At 39.6% G+C, this 17,637-nt stretch overlaps 2 protein-coding genes across 3 annotated transcripts in view; one reads left to right on the top strand and one right to left on the bottom strand.

Moving 5' to 3' along the window:
- The window catches only part of ATP13A5 (ATPase 13A5), a 111,849-nt gene that overhangs the window by 13,988 nt on the left and 80,224 nt on the right, over nt 1-17,637 (top strand). The window contains exons 6-7 of the mRNA XM_047733162.1: nt 9,710-9,779; nt 13,684-13,818. Coding sequence (XP_047589118.1) covers nt 9,710-9,779; nt 13,684-13,818 — 205 coding nt within the window. The remainder of the gene's footprint in view (nt 1-9,709; nt 9,780-13,683; nt 13,819-17,637) is intronic.
- On the bottom strand, nt 823-5,134 carry LOC125102224 (serine/threonine-protein kinase PAK 2). Of its 2 annotated transcripts, XM_047733183.1 has the most exons (2): nt 3,508-5,134; nt 3,313-3,385 (listed from the first exon to the last, which is right to left on the bottom strand). In XM_047733183.1, exons 1-2 carry the CDS (start codon nt 4,860-4,862, stop codon nt 3,313-3,315), a joined length of 1,428 nt encoding a protein of 475 aa, XP_047589139.1. In that variant the 5' UTR covers nt 4,863-5,134. The 2 variants fall into 2 exon arrangements, with proteins under 2 accessions (XP_047589132.1, XP_047589139.1); XM_047733176.1 differs by having other exon boundaries at nt 823-5,134.

Here is a 17,637-nt window from a genome sequence, read left to right as displayed (position 1 = left end):
AATGGCTTATGATCAGTGGACTGTTGACATAATGTTTCATCAGCCTCCTATAATCCCAGTTTATCTACCAGCAACAAAGATATACTTTAAGTTGTTCTCATCTTAGGCAAACTTATTAAAAAGAAAAGCCAATCAAATATTTGACTTTTCCCCTCTCAGGACTGCAAAACAGTCTCCTTTTTGTTGTCTTTTTTTTTTCTTTCCTCAAAAAATCTTGAGTCATTTCATAGATATCTGCTTCCTCATCCTTCAAATCCTCTGAGAGAAAGAAAGACAATACTATGACTGCATTTTCCTGTGAAGAAACAGCCTAGAGATGAGGATTTTGTTTGCTCAGGTAGTTGTGTCATTCGCCATTGTATTGTCATTCATCATTGTATCCTAGCACCTGGAACAGTGCCTGATTCATGGTAGAAGTTTGATAGGTATTTACAGAATGAATGAATATAGTAATATATTTGTTGACCTGTGAACTGAATGTCTCCTGCTATGCTAGGCACTTTGGAAGGAACTAGGGATCTAAGGATAAATAAGGCTTAGTCATTGCTCCAGAGGCATTCATTGACTATTGGGAAAGAGAGACAAAGAACAGTGGTATAATTGTCAGAATGAGATCTATAAGTGCACATAGATTAGGACATAATAGTGTAATAATAGTATAGAAATGCTTATGCTGCTCATTAACCCATGGAGATTTCGAGTTCCTGGTTCCCTCATCTATCATCTGAAATGGTGAATCCTGATGAGTCTGAAAGTAAACCATTGCAAGCCTTCCCCAGAATCTTAATAATCACCTTCATTTCTTGCCCATTTTTTTTAAAATTTTTCTTTCAACAAGATCTGAACATTTTAATTTAAAATTAACTAATAAATCACAATTCCATATTGCCTTTAGGATTATTTTGTTCGAAAATGACACATTTCAGAATTAACCAAAGTACATTGCTATTACAAGTTAGTTTATCCAAGTAAGTAAAGAATAAACCACAGTGTAGCTCCCTTAACCTAGGAGTCAGGTTTTAATGACAAAGTCCGTTGCCAGCAATGGACGTGCAGGTAACCCTCAAAGTTGTTGTAAATACAAATCCCAAACTGCTTCTATAAACTGAAAAGACCTTTGTTGAGTCACAGGCATAAAAATGGGGCATTGGCACTGTATTCAAAGAACATGGTCTTTATGACATAGGTAGGGAAGGGCCTTCTAGAGTTGATCATGACGATCAGTCTTAGCATCTAGTTGGTTTTCTATTTCATTGGTAGCATCTTCTTTATCGTAATCCATCCAAACAACTACTGACATAGAATGTTCAAATCGGAAACTCAAGAGGCACTGCAGATTTTCATCAGAAATACACCAGCCTGTTTCTGTAATTTAGTAATAGCTGCAAGTGGCCAAAATAATCCAGAGAAAAATGAAATCCAGAATCAAACTGAAAATAGAGACCATTAAGTGCTCTAGATACAAGTTTCACTATTTTACTCAGTCTTATGAAAACCTTCTTGCATTATCAATAAAAAACAGCCACTGCTATCCTTATATCTTAACACAGATGTGATGAAAAAGATAGGAAATAAAACACTATTCGTTCCCCTAATGTTTCCAAAATATCAAAATTATTTTTATTCATGACCTGTACTACTGCAGGATGGCAAATAGGTGTGAAGTTAATGATAAGTGGTAGTGGGGAACAAACCGTCTGAACCAAACCAGATTTTTTTTCTTTTATGCGGCTTGTGGCATGTCAGAAGGGATGACACCGCTTCCACAAGCAGAATAACAAAATATAAGGAGAGAAAAGAGACCAGGGGGGGGGGTGGAGAAGAAAGGATACTCTCATAACTAATGCTACAGGTCACAGACCCTCTTCAAATTTTTAAAATAAAAAAAGTATTGCTATTAACAAGCACATTTCATTTTTCTTCTCCAGTTTTTTTACACACTTATTTTTGAAAAAAATCTAAAGTAACTCAACATCTCAAATAATCCACGAATTTATCAAGTACTTAAGTGACTTAAGTTCTCATACATAGTAAAATCTTGGTTATGGGCCGGAAACAATGTTTATAACAAATCTCTACAATTTACTGGTCAGAAGCTGCATCTCTATGTAACCGTCATTTCTCTTTCATGAATATAATCTTATCTAATTATTTTAGAGCTCACTGAAGTTCTAGCCTCTCACTTTGTTTCTGCTAGCTCCAAGTATTTTTCTCCTTTAAATGGAAAAAACTTAACTTTTAAATTCTGAAAATTCAATGGTTATTATATTATTTACCAGAGGAGGAGGGGTGAGAGAGGGTTAATTAAAAAACAAACTAACTAAAATTACAACATATACAGAAACTTATTTCCAAAATGAAGGTAAAAGGAGAAAGGGCAAAGTAGCGGTAGCAACCAGTCACAAAGCCCAATTTGGACAAGAAAGAAAAAATCACTTTGGTTCCTGAAGCCCAATCTGGAGAGGACACAGTCAGAAAAGAAACAAAATTGTAAGGATGCATAATGAATGGGATTCTTTTTCTGTCTCAATGATTTAGTTATAAATATAGATTATTAGTCTCTCTATACATGTAACAAATGCCAAACAACTCACTACCAGGAAATTTCTAAAATTGACTCTTTCACATTTGTTTAAAAAGGTAAAAATCACGTATTTTTCTTCCCTTCCTTCAGTTCAAATTATGAACTGAAATACTACAGGTAGTAAAAGCTGGCCCTAACTTCTATACATAGCTAACCGATTTTGAGCTCCTTTGCCAATATAAGGAGCTACATAGTTTTTATTACATCTGTCTTCAATTTAGGCACAAGAAAAATTTCTCAAAGCAACTCAAAGGAGCAAGGCAAGGAAAAAGAAGGCTATGAAGAAGAGAGAAAAGATGACCAGCAGATGAAACAAATACTCTGAAAAACTCGAATCTGCCATTCAAGTATTGAAAATACTCCCCAAAAGGGACAATGAATGGGATCTATTATGATGAAGTCAGCAAAATAAAATGCAAATCTCAAACACTATAAAATGGCCCTGATGGGCTGTCTGCTGAAAGAAGTTAAGGCTAGTGATTCAGTCTGCAATTCCTTTTGGACCCTATAAAGAAGGGAGTCAATAGAAGGCTGTCATTCTGTTTTGCAATTTTCTCTTGGCTGTCTTCAGGAAGTAGTAGTTTGCTTTTTCCTCCATGTTATGCAGACCATTTCTTTAAACCCCAAAAGAGTAATCATTTTCATATATTAAAAGATTTCTTTTAGAAAATGGAAGAAAGAACACGAGGCCACGACAATGATGTTAACGGTTACTCTTCATTGCTTCTTTAGCTGCCATGATCAGTGGTGTCAGACTGGACAAGGGCTTGGCCAGTTTCAGGAAGGGATGCTGTAACAATTCTTTGGCCGAACCCCTTTTCTCCACATCCATCTCCAAACAACGGTTTAAGAAATCCCGAAATATTGGGGAAAGTTTCTCTGGATTCTGAAGTTCTGGAGTTCCATTAGTTGCTATCAGGTACAAAGCCCTCAAGGGATTTTCATTGAGGTATGGAGGCTCTCCTTCTACCATCTCAATAGCCATGATACCCAGAGACCATATGTCCACTTTAGGGCCGTAAGCTTTCCGTGTAACCACCTCTGGTGCCATCCAGTATGGCGTTCCAACCATGGTACTTCTCTTGCTCTGCTCAGGGGTGATCTGGGCGCAGAACCCAAAGTCGGTAAGTTTAACGGATCCTTCCATCCCCAAAAGCACGTTGTCACTTTTGATGTCTCTGTGGATCACTTGATTAGCATGTAAAAACTCCAATGCCTGTAAACACTCTCTGCAGACAGCGGCGATCTGTGCTTCATCCATGCAGGTCTCTGTCACAACATCAGTAAGTGATCCCCCAGCTAGGTACTCCATTACCACAAACAGTTCATCTCCCATCAGGTAACTGTCCAAGAAGTTAACTATGTTGGGATTCTTTAATTCTTTCATCACCAGAATCTCATTAATGATTAATTCCTTCTTTGGCTGTTTCTGTAAATTAATCTGTTTGATAGCAACCTCCTGTCCCAATGCCACATCAGTAGCAGTGAAAACTGTACCAGAAGCCCCTTGCCCAATTTTTTCATATCTTGTGTATTTTTTCTTAGGGTCACCTATGCTCACAATAGTTCTTAGTTTCTCCATAATCTCTTCATCTGTCATTTTGGTCTTCTTTTTCTGTTTGTCAGAAGACTTGGCACCGCTATCAACATTAGAATCACCAACTGGTGCAGGAATAGGGTCAATTACAGACCGTGTATAAATTGATTTTGTATGATCCGGTCGTGGGGCAATAACAGGAGGAGCAGCCTCTTCATCGTCATCATCTTCCTCTGTTACTACTGCAGAAGTTTCTGATCCCTTGGTACTCAGTGCTGGTGTTCCAGAAGGGAAGCCATCTTTCTCAGGAGGAGTAAAGCTCAGATATTTCTGCTTCACCGTGTTGGAGTCATAGAACTTTAAGACATCCAGCACAGCCTGAGGATTCTTCTTTTGCTCTAGTTTGGTAATGTTAGAGGTCTGTAATAATCGAGCCCACTGTTCTGGCATGCCAGTGAATTCTCCAGTAACCGCATCAAAGCCAACATGAATGGTATGCTCAAAATCAGATGGAGGAGAAATTTCTGGCCGTTCTTTTTCCTTCTTCTTACTTCCTTTCTCCGTGCCTGAGAATATAGAGATGATTTTATTCCTGGGCTTTTTTTCTTCTGGAACAGAGGGCAATGGTTTCAAACTGTGATTGGCTGACAAAGGGTCTTTGCCTCCGGTGCTGAAAATGGTACTGCTCATTCGCACAGGAGGTGCTGGAGGCTTGTCTTCCAGTTCTCCGTTATCAGACATGATTTGGAATTATGATACGGCCCCAGGCGAGGAAAGGTCCCCGCCCCAGCTAGGCGCCTCGGTCCGAGCTCCCGGCGGGCTCCGGAGCCGCCCCGGGCAAGCGCGCGGCGCGGGGCAGGCGGGGACGGAAGGGGAAGCGGGGCGGGAAGACAAGCCGCGCTGGAGCGCAGCCGCTGCTACCGCTAGGCCGAGCGGCAGCCGAGCCCCGCGGGCGCCGGCAGGGGAGGGCAGGGAGCCTTCGGCAATGGCGACGGCCCGGGCCGGAGGGGAAGCGGAACCCATTTCTTGCCCATTTTAAGGACATTTCCTGCCTGCCCTTCTTCCAGTCCATCAGAAACACAAATTCTCAAGCTAAGAAGCAATCTGGTACTTAAAATACAGGTTCTTGGGCCCACCCCCATAATTCTGATCTAGTAGGAGTTAAGGGTGGTGGTAAGAGCAGAAAATGCACTTTTAGCAGCCCCAAGATTCATACACATACCAACTCTAAGAATTACCTATCTTCTGTTGTTTTTAAACTTTTCATACTGCCTGAACATGTTGAAAAATGAACAAGGCATCTAGATTCTGGCAATATTTGCAAAATGCCTTAGAAAGAATATCATTATATAAGATTTCAGATGCAATGCTTAATACTCTGAAACACAAAATATTTTCAAAGTCATTGAAAACATACTAGTTTAATAGCATTAAGTACCAGGTATGCAAAGAGTTGATCTAATTAGGAAATTTAATTGATTATCACAGATATACTTTGCCTTTGCCTAGGACACCATTTCCATAGGAAAGATTGCCCATCAATGTAGCTACCTCATGTTTGTCCTTTTTTATCAAGTGCCAAGCTTTAATAAACATTTAAAAAACATCATACATAATTCAATTTAAATCTGGCCCATGCAGTAAAGAACTTGACAGTCTAATAAGCAAGACAAAGAGTCATATACATATATATATATACACACACATATATGTATATATATAATAGTTTCCCAGATATGAAGAATAGAGGAGATAATGTCCTTTAAATATATAGGCAGATTTTATTTATGGCCTTTTTAAATTGGACAGTAAAGCAAGTAAGTAGAATGTAAACTATTTTCCCCCTTAATTTTTTAGTGTAAGACTAGGGCTTTTTTTTTTTCAAAAATTAAATTTGATCGATTCATTTGTTGGTTGTGTGATTTAGATTAATTTCCTGAATGGATATAAGCTTGCCTTTATGAAAAGCAAGGATGCAACATGAGCAGTAAAGGAAGAAGAATCACAAAATTCTCTGATAACAAAAAGCCACGAAGTCTAAATACAACATTCTCTTTAGGCTTCCCTGCTGCCAGGCAATGATGGAAAATGCACACATCTCTGCAGCAAAAAGGCAACTCGGGACATCAGGAGAATAACATTGTCCTGAAGAGAACTTTTCAGAGGGTCTCAGGGAAGAAAAATGTTCTAGGAGGTCCTCTGCTCCTATCTCTATTCATTCATGAACTGGAGGCCTGGGAACTTTTTTTTAATTCTACGAGCCTGCTCCCTGAAAATTCTAAAGTTCACTGAAGTGGGTCATGCCAGAACCCCCTGGATTAGCCTTAACTATTTAGGAAACTTCAGATCTCCCTTCCTGCCAAGGACTTCTTTGGTGGCTTATCAGAATGGAATCAGAGTGGACATGTGTGGTTTGAAAAAGGTCACTAGTGATTCTGACACAGTCCTACCTCCTTGAGGACCCCGACTGTAGCTAGGATTCACCATCTGGAGCCTCGCACATATTCACCATAATTATTTGGTGAATAAATTGAAAAATGAATGAATGAACAAACAATAAAATTGAAAACAAACATAGACCATCCCAAAAGAAAGTATTTCTAGTCACTTATATTTGGTTTTTCAGAAATAAATACATCTCAGTAGATTTACTATTATGGAACGGTTGCAGGAAAGCTCAGTGATTCTTCAAGTGTAGCTTAGAGCCAACCCAGAAATGCTTTCCACAGCTTCCCTGTTAAGAAATATTTCAATCTCTTTTGGAGAGGGACCTTCTGCCTCCAAAGAAATTATACTCCTAATGAATAGTTATGAATATTAGGCAAGTCTACATAATTTTATTCAGCCTATTTAGTTCTAAAAAGCCACTTGGAATAATTCTAGGATGACTTTTCCCTTCCAGCTTGTCAGATTTTTAAAGTCAGGGTGTGTAATCTCCTCTGTTCCTTGGAACTTTCCTCATATTTCCAGCTTCAAGACTTCCATTCCTCTGGTTGCTCAGCCATTGGTCAATGTCCCTGAAAATCCTTCTTTGTGCTCAGACTGAGATGAGTACATGATCCCTAAATTTACAATATCTTTTGGCAAGAGATGGTGGAAAAGACCAAGCAGCAAGAGGTATGCCAGGCTGTGATCCAAATGTGTCTCAGACAAGCCCTAAAAAGGATAATCTATAGGCACTGATTAATCTGTTGGGTCTCAGTTCTCATGAGCTCCTCTCCTTTTGATGGTAACACCAGAAACCATGTCACCAGACAGAAAAAGATGAAGAACATCAGGCACTTGCCTTGTTTCTTTCTAAACTGACTTTTCACAACTGTGTGCTTCTATAGTTCTGTGAACTGGATTTTCAGACTTGTTAGGGGAGAGAGCATTCTAGACATGGCTCACAAAGGTCCTCATTAATTAATCCCAATATTTAGGGAACATTCTCTTTCATACAGTGTGCCTCTAGATATTAGAAAAACAGAGTTGAAAAGGCTCCATCCCTGCCATTAAAGAGGGTCTAGGAAATTTGAAGAAAAAGATATATAACTATATGCTACAATTCAAAGAGGTGCCTGCTACCACTAAGAAGAGGAGGCATGTTGGAGGAGAGGAAAACACAGTTAATTGTGCCTGTAGGACTAAGGAAGACTTGAAAGATAACTGGCATTTATTGAGAGCTTGTCATGCCCTTGGCACTTGTGCTAAATGCTTTACTTGTTTATGTTATATGTTACTGATAGCAGTTTTATCAGGAATGTGTTATCAAACCCATTTTATAGGTAAGGGAACTGAGGCTCACCCCTCATCCATTCAACAAATATTACTTGAGAGTAGTATATGTATCAGGCCCTATTTTAGGCATTCAAGATATATCAGTGTCTTCTAGAAGCCTATATTATAGGGAATGATAAGAGTTTCTTGTTGCATGCTTACTAACATGTAAAAAATTAGGTACAATTTCAGATTATCAACACACTATAGAGAAAAATGAGATAGGGTAAGGAGATAAAGAGAATCTGAGTTGAGTATCAGGGTGGCTGTTCTCAATAGAATTGTTAAAGAAAACTCCATTAAGGAAGTGCTATTTGAAGAAAGACCTGAATGAAATGAGAGAATAGGCCATACAAAGATGTGGGAAATCTAGTTCCAGGTCTAGGGAACAGCTAAGCCTTAGCTGGATTCAAATCCAGGTTTATTAAATCTCAGATTTCTCCAGCCTTAAGCTCGATCATCAGATTTGACTCTCAAAGCCTGAGTGGGCCTTTATAAATTGAAGATTGTGGGAGGGGTATTCTAAGCAGAGAGATAGAGAGGGAGAAGACCAAGTTCAGGATTCTGAGAAGTTCTGACACTTTGCCAACAATAAGTTATTTCCACAGATTGCGGAAAGGATCCTGTGCACCAAGTGGCTTGGTTACGTTCCCTTCCCAGTGTGAAGTTTGGAGACACATAACATTCCAAACCAGTAGCACATACTGTTTGACCTTTCTGTCTTCCAGCATCTCTGCACCTCAGGGTTTTCACATATGGTGTCAGAAAACCCTGGTTTGAGTCCTCTTGGACCCAGGCAAGCAATAATTGCGCTTGGAAAGGCATGGCTTGGAAGTCAGACAAATGTGGGCTCAGTGATATCATGGCTTAGCTAAAGAACCCATAATACACACTGCACCATTGGTGCTCATGGAGTGTGAAGTTGAGGCATGGAAACCAGGGTGTGAAACCTGGATCTGCTTCTTTCTAGCTCTGAGACTGGCAGAGTTACTGACTTTATCCAAAGCTCAGTGTTCTTTATAATAAGGATGGTAATCTGAAACCTCATTGGGGTAATATGGGGATTACGGAAGATAATACATACAAAAGGCTAAGTGCAGTTTCTGACAGTCACCTGTGCTTAAAAGTTGTATTGTCACAATTAATACTAGATATGCATGCTTTTGCCAAAACACCCAAATGAATAGTTTTGCCCATTGGAAAGATGGGGATTTTGTCCCTTACCTTTGGACCATTTGATTGACAATCAAATGAGAAAATCTTGTGTGAGAACTCTGTAAATTGTTAAATGTTACACAAACATAAGAGCTTCTTATTGGAATGTACGTATGTGTGGATTTACAAAGGTTAACTGTGAAGACCATATGTCCTCTTCCAATTCATTAGCTCATTCATTCATGTATTTATTTTCATATATTAAAGGCCTGTCCTAGGTGCTGAAGAGACCAAGGTAAAATGGATAAAATCTCTACAGTTAAGAGCAATCTCGAATGCCTGAGAATTCTGGGAACATCTTCAGATACGTGTCTTTTTAGCTGTTCCTAGAATATAATTGAATTATTTAAAAAATAACTCAAAATGCCTTACTAACTTCATTTTGATTCTTGAGTTACATTGTACTTAAGATTTTTTAACTAGGAAAAACAACTTTGTCCATCATGCACTTTCCTTTTAAAAATACATTAATTTTTTAGGATTTGCACATTAATTTTTGATTAAAGGCACAAAGTGCCTAGAGGGTAGAGCAGTGACTTTTGCTTAGTTTGGCTTGTACTCACTTACCAATGAGGTTTTAGATATGTTACTAATAGGTGATCAATCTCCTACAGAAGATTAGTGTGCGGGCCCAATGCCATTGAGGTAGAAATCCAGCCTATATGGAAGCTGCTTGCTAAACAGGTAACTAACTGTTTTTATCTATTTTTGAAAAAAAAAAATTTGGTTGTTTACTTTTTACTTCTTAGTACACCGGGGAATTTCAGGTAACACATGGATACTTTGATCTGAACAAAATCTTTGTTTCATATAACTTCTTTTTATTCCCTATTGTGTTTCCTATCTGTGTTTCATATAACTTCTTTTTATTCCCTATTGTTTTTAGTCTATGCTTTCCTGTCCGTAGAGGTTTTTTTTTTCTTTTCTTTTTTAAAAAATATTTTGATAAATATATATTTTTTATTCCAGGATTTTTAAAAAGATTTATTTGTTTATTTGAGAGAGTGAGCAAAAGAAAAGAGAGAGAGAGAGAGAGCATGAACACAAGTAGGGAGAGGGGCACAGGGAGAGAGAATCCCAAGCAGACCCCCCCACTGAGCATGGAGCCTGTTGTGGGGCTCAATCTCATGATCCTGAGATAATGGCCTGACCCAAAATCAAGAGGCAAACATTTAACCAACTGAGCCACCCAGGTGCCCCTATTCCAGGATTTCTAACTGGTCCTTTTCAATAACCACTTGTTTTAAAGTAAAATCCACTTTAAAAAAAAATCCCATCTCAGTGTGAGAGACATATTGCTGTTTCATATTTTCCTTTTTTTTTTTTAAATTATTTTCTTATGTTTCTGATGGTGGTTGTAATGCTGGTGGGAGTAATGTTATTACTTCTATGATCTTTTTGACTATTTTAAATGGAATTGTTTGGTCTTTCTCATGTTACTCTATCATATTAATTTTCTTGAGAATGATCTTTTTGTTAGTGAGCACATTTATTTATTTTTGTTGGAATATTTTCTTTGTGTGCTTTGAAGTTACTATTATTAGTGGTGGTGGCGGTGGTGGCAGTGGTGATGGTGGTGGTGGTGGTGATGGTAGTGGTTGTGGTGGTGGCAGTGGTGATGGTGGTGCTGGTGGTGCTGGTGGTGGTGATGATGGTAGTGAAAGTGGTGATGGTGGTGATGATGGTGGCAGTGGTGGTGGTGGTGGTGGCTTCCCATTAGTGGGCCTTCCCCTGCCTCCATTTCTGTCTTTCTCTCTGTGTTCACTCACCCTCCTAGAAGGCTCTGAGTTTGCCTGCCTCTTAGTGGTCCCGGGGTTCTCCATTCAGAGCCAGGACCTTTCCTGAGGGTTGGGGCTCTGCTCCCCAGGATCTAGTAGACATAGGCCCTGAGACAGTTGGGATTTGGCCAGGTTCACAGTTGCACTGTGAACTCTGTTGTTTCCTTCTCCACCCTCTGCTAGGGAACAGTTGCTGGTTGTGACTTTTCTTGGCCTCTGCTCTGGGGCAGGGGGGCAACCCTGGTTTGGTCTCCTGATAATTGTGGAACACTGTTGGTCTTACTCCCCACAGCACTGAATTCCTAGCCATCACTCTCCAGTACTTATGTGGAACCCAGTGGCTGATTGTGCTGGCCTCCACTCCATGCTGCATGTTTCTAATCTATTTCTAATTAAAAATGATGGACATTTTGTTTAGCAAGACATGTTTTTCAAAATAATGTTTTATTATTAGACTTTTTAAGAGCAATCTAAGGTTCACAGAAAAATTGATTAGAAGGTACTGAGATTTTCCCATTTACCCTATTTCTCCACATACACACAGTTTCCTCCACCATCAAAAAACAGGCTGCTTTTTAAACTTCTTATTCATGGGGCACCTAGGTGGCTCAGTTGTTAAGTGTCTGCCTTCAACTCAGGTCATGATCCCAGGATCTTGGGATAGAGCCCCACATTGGGTTCCCTGCTTGGAAAGCTTGCTTCTCTCTCTCTCTCTCCCTCTGCCTGCTGCTTCCCATGCTGTGTTCTCTCTCTCTCTCTCAAATAAATAAATAAATACAATCTTTAAAAAAATAAATAAACTTCTTATTTATTTTCAAACTGCTGAAGATTCTCCCAGGTATCAATTTGGTCTATTTTGAAAGGAGTGGTAGTATTTTCTCCACCTACTTACTAAGGCTTTAGTAGGAAAAAAGCAGATAAAACTATTTTGTATTTGATTTCAAAAGAATATTGAACAAGGGAGCTAAATTAATTATGATGGTGTTGTTTCTTACACAAGAAGTATTTAACCAGTTTTCTACTGAATTTATACAAACTCAAAATCATATTATCATTAGTGCCTAATCTACAATTAAAGCATCTTGTACATGACAAAAGAGCTATAATTTCTAAGGAAAGCATGTTGCAATGGAAATAATAAGAAACATTAAGGAACAAAAGCTTTATTCATGTACAAAATATATCCAAAGGTTTAAGGAACTCTTAAGATAAAGCCTATTAACTTATTAACCTGATAACAGCTCATTTTCAGGACTAAAAGAGAAGTTTATTTAACATGTTAGAGAATTATAGAAGGTAGAGGTAGAAGGAGTAGCACTGATTTTAGGTAATACTGCATCTAATTCATAATCATCATAAAGAGCACTGTATCTAGAAAATAATCCTTAGGGGCGCCTGGGTGGCTCAGTGGGTTAAGCCTCTGCCTTCGGCTCGGGTCATGATCCCAGGGTCCTGAGATTGAGTCCCGCATTGGGCTCTCTGCTCAGTGGGGAGCCTGCTTCTACCTCTCTCCCTCTGCCTGCTTCTTTGCCTACTTGTGATCTATGACTGTCAAATAAATAAATAAAATTTAAAAAGAAAAGAAAAGAATCCTTGTTTTGCTCAGATGGGCTCTTTAATTCATGCTATGTGTGTACATCATATGACTCTAGCTCCTCAGGTTTGCTCTCTCTGCTATCATTAATAGTGGGGTCAGCAAAGCCAAAATGGGGACAATTGAGGGCTTAAAAAAAGTTAAAGGTGTTATAAAGAGACCAAAAAACTATGTGCATGGATGGCCAGCTTTGGGCTGGGGATAGATTCCACCTATGGTTTTCACCACAGCTTTGGGTACAATGGTCCCTAAAGGGCAGGCCTGTGCTGACTTGCCTGACTCTGAGAGTATCATGCTAAGACCTGTGACATGAAGAGTCTGTTATTTTTAAATGACCTGAATACAAGTGCAGTCTTGCATCTTCCTCACACACCTTGACTCAATCTGCAGCATGTGATCACATGAAGAATGCAATAAAATGGTCAAAGCTGAAGTTTGTTTTTAAAATAGACTAAATTGGGGTCCCTGAGTGGCTCAGTGGGTTAAACCTCTGCCTTCAGCTCTGGTCATGATCTCAGGGTCCTGGGATCGAGCCCCGCACAGGGCTCTCTGCTCAGCAGGGAGCCTGCTTCCTCCTCTCTCTCTGCCTGCTTGTGATCTCTCTCTCTCTCCGTCAAATAAATAAATAAAATCTTTAGAAAAAAAAAAGAGAGACTAGATCATAATTCTCTTCCATTATGGGTAAATACTGTTTAAAAAGATAACTTGTTAGATTTTGTTATTGATAAAATATTTTTTCTTTTTTTGTTGTTTTTAAAGATTTTATTCATTTATTTGAGAGAGAGAGTGAGCGAGAGAGCATGAGTGGGGGGAAGGGGTAGAGGTAGAGGGAGAAGCAGGATCCCCGCTGAGCAGGGAGCTCAAAGCAGGACTCAATCCCAGGACTCTGAGATCATGACCCGAGCCGAAGCCAGACACTTAACCAACTAAGCCACCCAGACAGCCCTAAAATATTTTTCAAAGTTCAAAAGAAATAAGAATGATCAATGTGTGGTCAGGCTCTGAGTGCTTAAAATAACTTTGTTTCCACCATAGCACATTCCCCGTGCTTGACATTTTCTCTACCGAAATTGAGTTCTAAGTGAATTCCTGAATATTAGAGATCATTGTGTGTTGTAAAAAATTTTTAAAAAAAAATTTCCATACAGAAATGACATCGTCCTGATTGCCACTAAGATCCATGCAAGTGACTGAAATGCAGTTTTTGTACCTGCAGGTTTTAAATCCATTCTACGTGTTCCAAGCCTTTACCCTAACTTTGTGGCTGTCTCAAGGTTACGTAGAATACTCTGTGGCCATCATCATCTTATCTGTTCTCTCCATTGTCTTAAGTGTGTATGATTTGCGACAGGTAAGAGCTGAAATCACACTGGGATTCTATTTAGCCTCTGGTGCCCACACAGCAAAACCTACAGGATATCTACTGAGAGCAAGGAGTTGCTTTTTTAAACTTATGTCATAAAGCAAAAAAACAAGGTCTTACTCAATGAGGGATCTCAGGAAAAGTGCTTCAGGACTGGCAGGTGGATGAAAATGTTCTTGTAAAGTCTGATTATTGACTGAAGGCTGAATGGCATACTATGTTTGGAAGGACTCTGAGGTTGTGTCTGAATATGGTGGGAAAGAATGCTGTGATGGGTTAATGATGCCAACATAGTAACTTTCCATTATTGTTCATCTTATAGCCATTTAAAGCCTTCCTTTTTTTTTTAATCAGTCTTATAAATAATATGACAATGCATTCTGAAATAAAATTTTCTGGAATATTACTTATAATCCTATAGTCCCTGCAAGTCTCAACTTCCCACAACATCTTTCTAGAAAATGTTCTGCAACTTTGCTTAAGAGTCATCAGGCTGAATCATGAGGCCACTCCAAAAAGATGTCTTGCTGTATTTATTGTATATTTTTTGAAAACTTGAGCATGGAATTAGCTTTGTATACATGGGGTTGGGGGGTAGACGGTGGTACAGCACAATGTGTCAGTCTGTCAATCCTACTGACCTGCTGAAACCATCTCGTCTCCAACTTCATCCTTCATTGAGAGGGAAGGAACTAAGATCTAGAGTGCTTGTTCCAGGTCAGAAAGGGGGTTCATGAGAGAGTCGGGGCTTCTGGCTCCTTATACAACAAAATTCTACTGCATAGGCAATATTTCATCAGCAGAAAGCTAGTACCGCAGCTGGGGATGGAAGTCGAACACACGTGTGAGAAGAGAGACGAGTTCTAGATATCCGCAGAGTAAGCTCTGAGCACGTGTCAGTAAGGCAGACACAGGGTGTTAACACAAGAGTCACTGAAAGGGACCTTTTATTCCAACTCTATTTCAGTCGCTCAACAAATATTAGGTCTAATATTGGTTCTTTATCTGGTTTAGATCCTACAAATTTTGAGTTATGAAATGTTGGATGAGAAATGAAAGAGAAGCAATAAGTATGTAAAAAGTTAGAAAACAGAACCTAAACATGAAAAGTTAAATGAATGGAAATTCTATGAACTAGAGAGAGAGGATGACAGGGCCCTGTTTTGTTTTTTTGTTTCTGTTTTTTCTTTTCTTTTTTAAAAATGAGTGCCCATGTGTGTTTTTTTCACAAACTAATTTAAATCACGAAAATATTAACAGTGACCCATAAACCGCCTTTGGTGGTGGTGAATACTTTCTTCCTGGCTGCCAAGTCAGGGGGAAGAGTGACAGTCCTTTCGGTGAAGTCTAAGCATTTGGGCAAAAGCATGAAAATAGATAATAAAAGGATAATAAAAGATCTGACACATTCTGCCAGCCACAATAGGAAACCATTGTGTCCTAAGCTTTTACCTTGGTCGTATGATAAATGTAGTAATGTGAAGCCCACAAATAGAATTTATAGTTCCCAGATTTGGAGAAATCTTTGCTTTATTAGAATATCTAATTTGATACCTGCAAGCCATTCATACACTTTCTGGCTTAAGTCAAACATCAGTGAATACGATCCTACCCTCACGTCCTTCATTCCGCAGGAGAGACAGCTACATACATTCACTCAAATACATCATCACAAACCATCTAAATGTTCTCAGGAAAAATACAGAACTGTCTGAAGACTTTTGTGGTGCGGAGATCTTATCTACTCAAGTTAAAAATCTCCCCCTCACCTCTCCTATTTGTGTTACTTGACACTATTATAATCAGCTTCCTCATCTATAAGAGGTGTGTGTGTGTGTGTGTGTGTGTGTGTGTGTGTGTGTGTGTGTGTGTTGATGTTACAGCTGAGAGAATTAAATGGAACCAAGAATTTGAATATTTATATTCCTGGTACATAGTAGATACTCACCAAATGTTAGTTCTTGTTATCATCAGTATTACTGTCATTGTTTTTATTATTATGTCTGAAGTGGGGAAAGTTGGCAATGGACAGATGGGAGTGGGCACAGAGCTGGAAGGGAGGAGCCCTATAATGTGAATAGGGAAGCATCATGGGAATATGGGGACAGGCTGCTAACGACCACTGGCTCACTCATTGTATGACTCTCTGGACTCTGTTTTCCCTGGATTCACTTTCCTCAGCTGTAAATGGTGGAGGCTATACTCTATTTTTTTAGGTCTCACCATGAGGGTTCTATTATTTTGCCTGGGCCACAAATAAAGAATGAAAAAGAGCCCTTGAAAATTTCAGAACACTACTAAGAAATTTTCTGACCATAGAAATCTGGGCACATGTGTTAGACTGGAGTCACTTCCTATTAGACCCTTAGGTGCAACTATTAGGTGTTAGCCTACCTATCAGATAAACAAATCAGGTCAGGATGTGTACAAATAATAGAAACCTACTTAAACTACCCTAATCATCCAATGGATATATATTATAAATATGTACCAGTAGCTCATAGAACCCAAGGACATAAAGTATAGCAGACTTCAACGGGGGCTGGCCCCATGAACTTGGGTTACTCTCTCCAGCCTTCTACCCTTTGACAGGCATGAAATTAAGTACACATATTTTGGAGCAAGTGCTCTGCCTCCCTCCTCTTCTCTGACCATTGAGAGCACCCCGAGCTCTAGCAGCCTGCAGCTAGTTTGTTCTACTGGCTCTATCCTTACACCGGCACACATAGTTGGAACAGGGGTCACCAGACTCTGGAGAAGCCAGTTTGTTGACAGGAATGATGCCAACATAACTTTTTGCCTGGGATCCAAGCCTAAGGGCTTGAAGCTGTTTGTTATACTCTGTTAGGAATGTGATCTGAGAAATGCTGCTAGCTAGGACCAGAGTGGCTACCTTTGATCCCTGTGTGGGGACAAACAGAGAAAACACTATGCAAAGAAAGAGCAAAATAATGAGCCAAATACACAGTGAAACACAGAGGTGAGCAATATGGAGTCCAGCAGAGAGGCTGAGGGAGAAAGAGAGGGTAGAGGGAGAAAGAGAATGAATGACCTGCTCCTCATAGCTTTTCCTGTTTCTGTTGGGATCCCTTGAGACCCCTGGCTTCACTTCCCACCTTAGGTTTATATGACATCCCTGCATCTTCACAAATTCTCACCTGCCTAAGCCAACTTAACAAATATCTGTTACCTGTAATCAATGGGTCCCAATTAAATGGGGTGTTACCGCATGCTATGTTACGCCCCCCAGAGTGTTTCCACATATTTCCCCCACTTAAATACTGTTTTTGTTCTACACATTTCCCATCTACATGTTTATGACAGACTTCAGTCTCTCTTTTAAAATTTCTCTACAGGGGTGCCTGGGTGGCTCAGTGGGTTAAAGTCTCTGCCTTTGGCTCAGGTCATGATCCCAGGGTCCTGGGATCTAGCCCCGAATTGGGCTCTCTGCTCAGCGGGGAGCCTGCTTCCTCTTTCTCTCTCTCTCTCTCTCTGCCTGCCTCTCTGCCTACTTGTGGTCTCTGTCTGTCAAATAAATAAATAAAATCTTTAGGGACGCCTGGGTGGCTCAGTTGGTTAAGCAGCTGCCTTCGGCTCAGGTCATGATCCCAGCGTCCTGGGATCGAGTCCCACATCGGGCTCCTTGCTCAGCAGGGAGCCTGCTTCTCCCTCTGCCTCTGCCTGCCACTCTGTCTGCCTGAGCTCGCTCTCTCTCCCTCTCTCTCTCTGACAAATAAATAAATAAAATCTTTAAAAAATAAATAAATAAATAAATAAAATCTTTTTAAAAAATTTCTTTACAATGTC

This window comes from Lutra lutra, chromosome 1 (assembly GCF_902655055.1).
Source record: "Lutra lutra chromosome 1, mLutLut1.2, whole genome shotgun sequence".
NCBI lineage: Eukaryota > Metazoa > Chordata > Mammalia > Carnivora > Mustelidae > Lutra > Lutra lutra.
Note: the sequence above shows the minus strand (reverse complement) of the source record. Positions and strands in the feature narration are given on the sequence as shown.

Coding starts and splice junctions, on each gene's coding strand:
- LOC125102224 (XM_047733176.1), bottom strand. CDS start 4,862: ATGTCTGATAACGGAGAACTGGAAGACAAGCCTCCAGCACCTCCTGTG.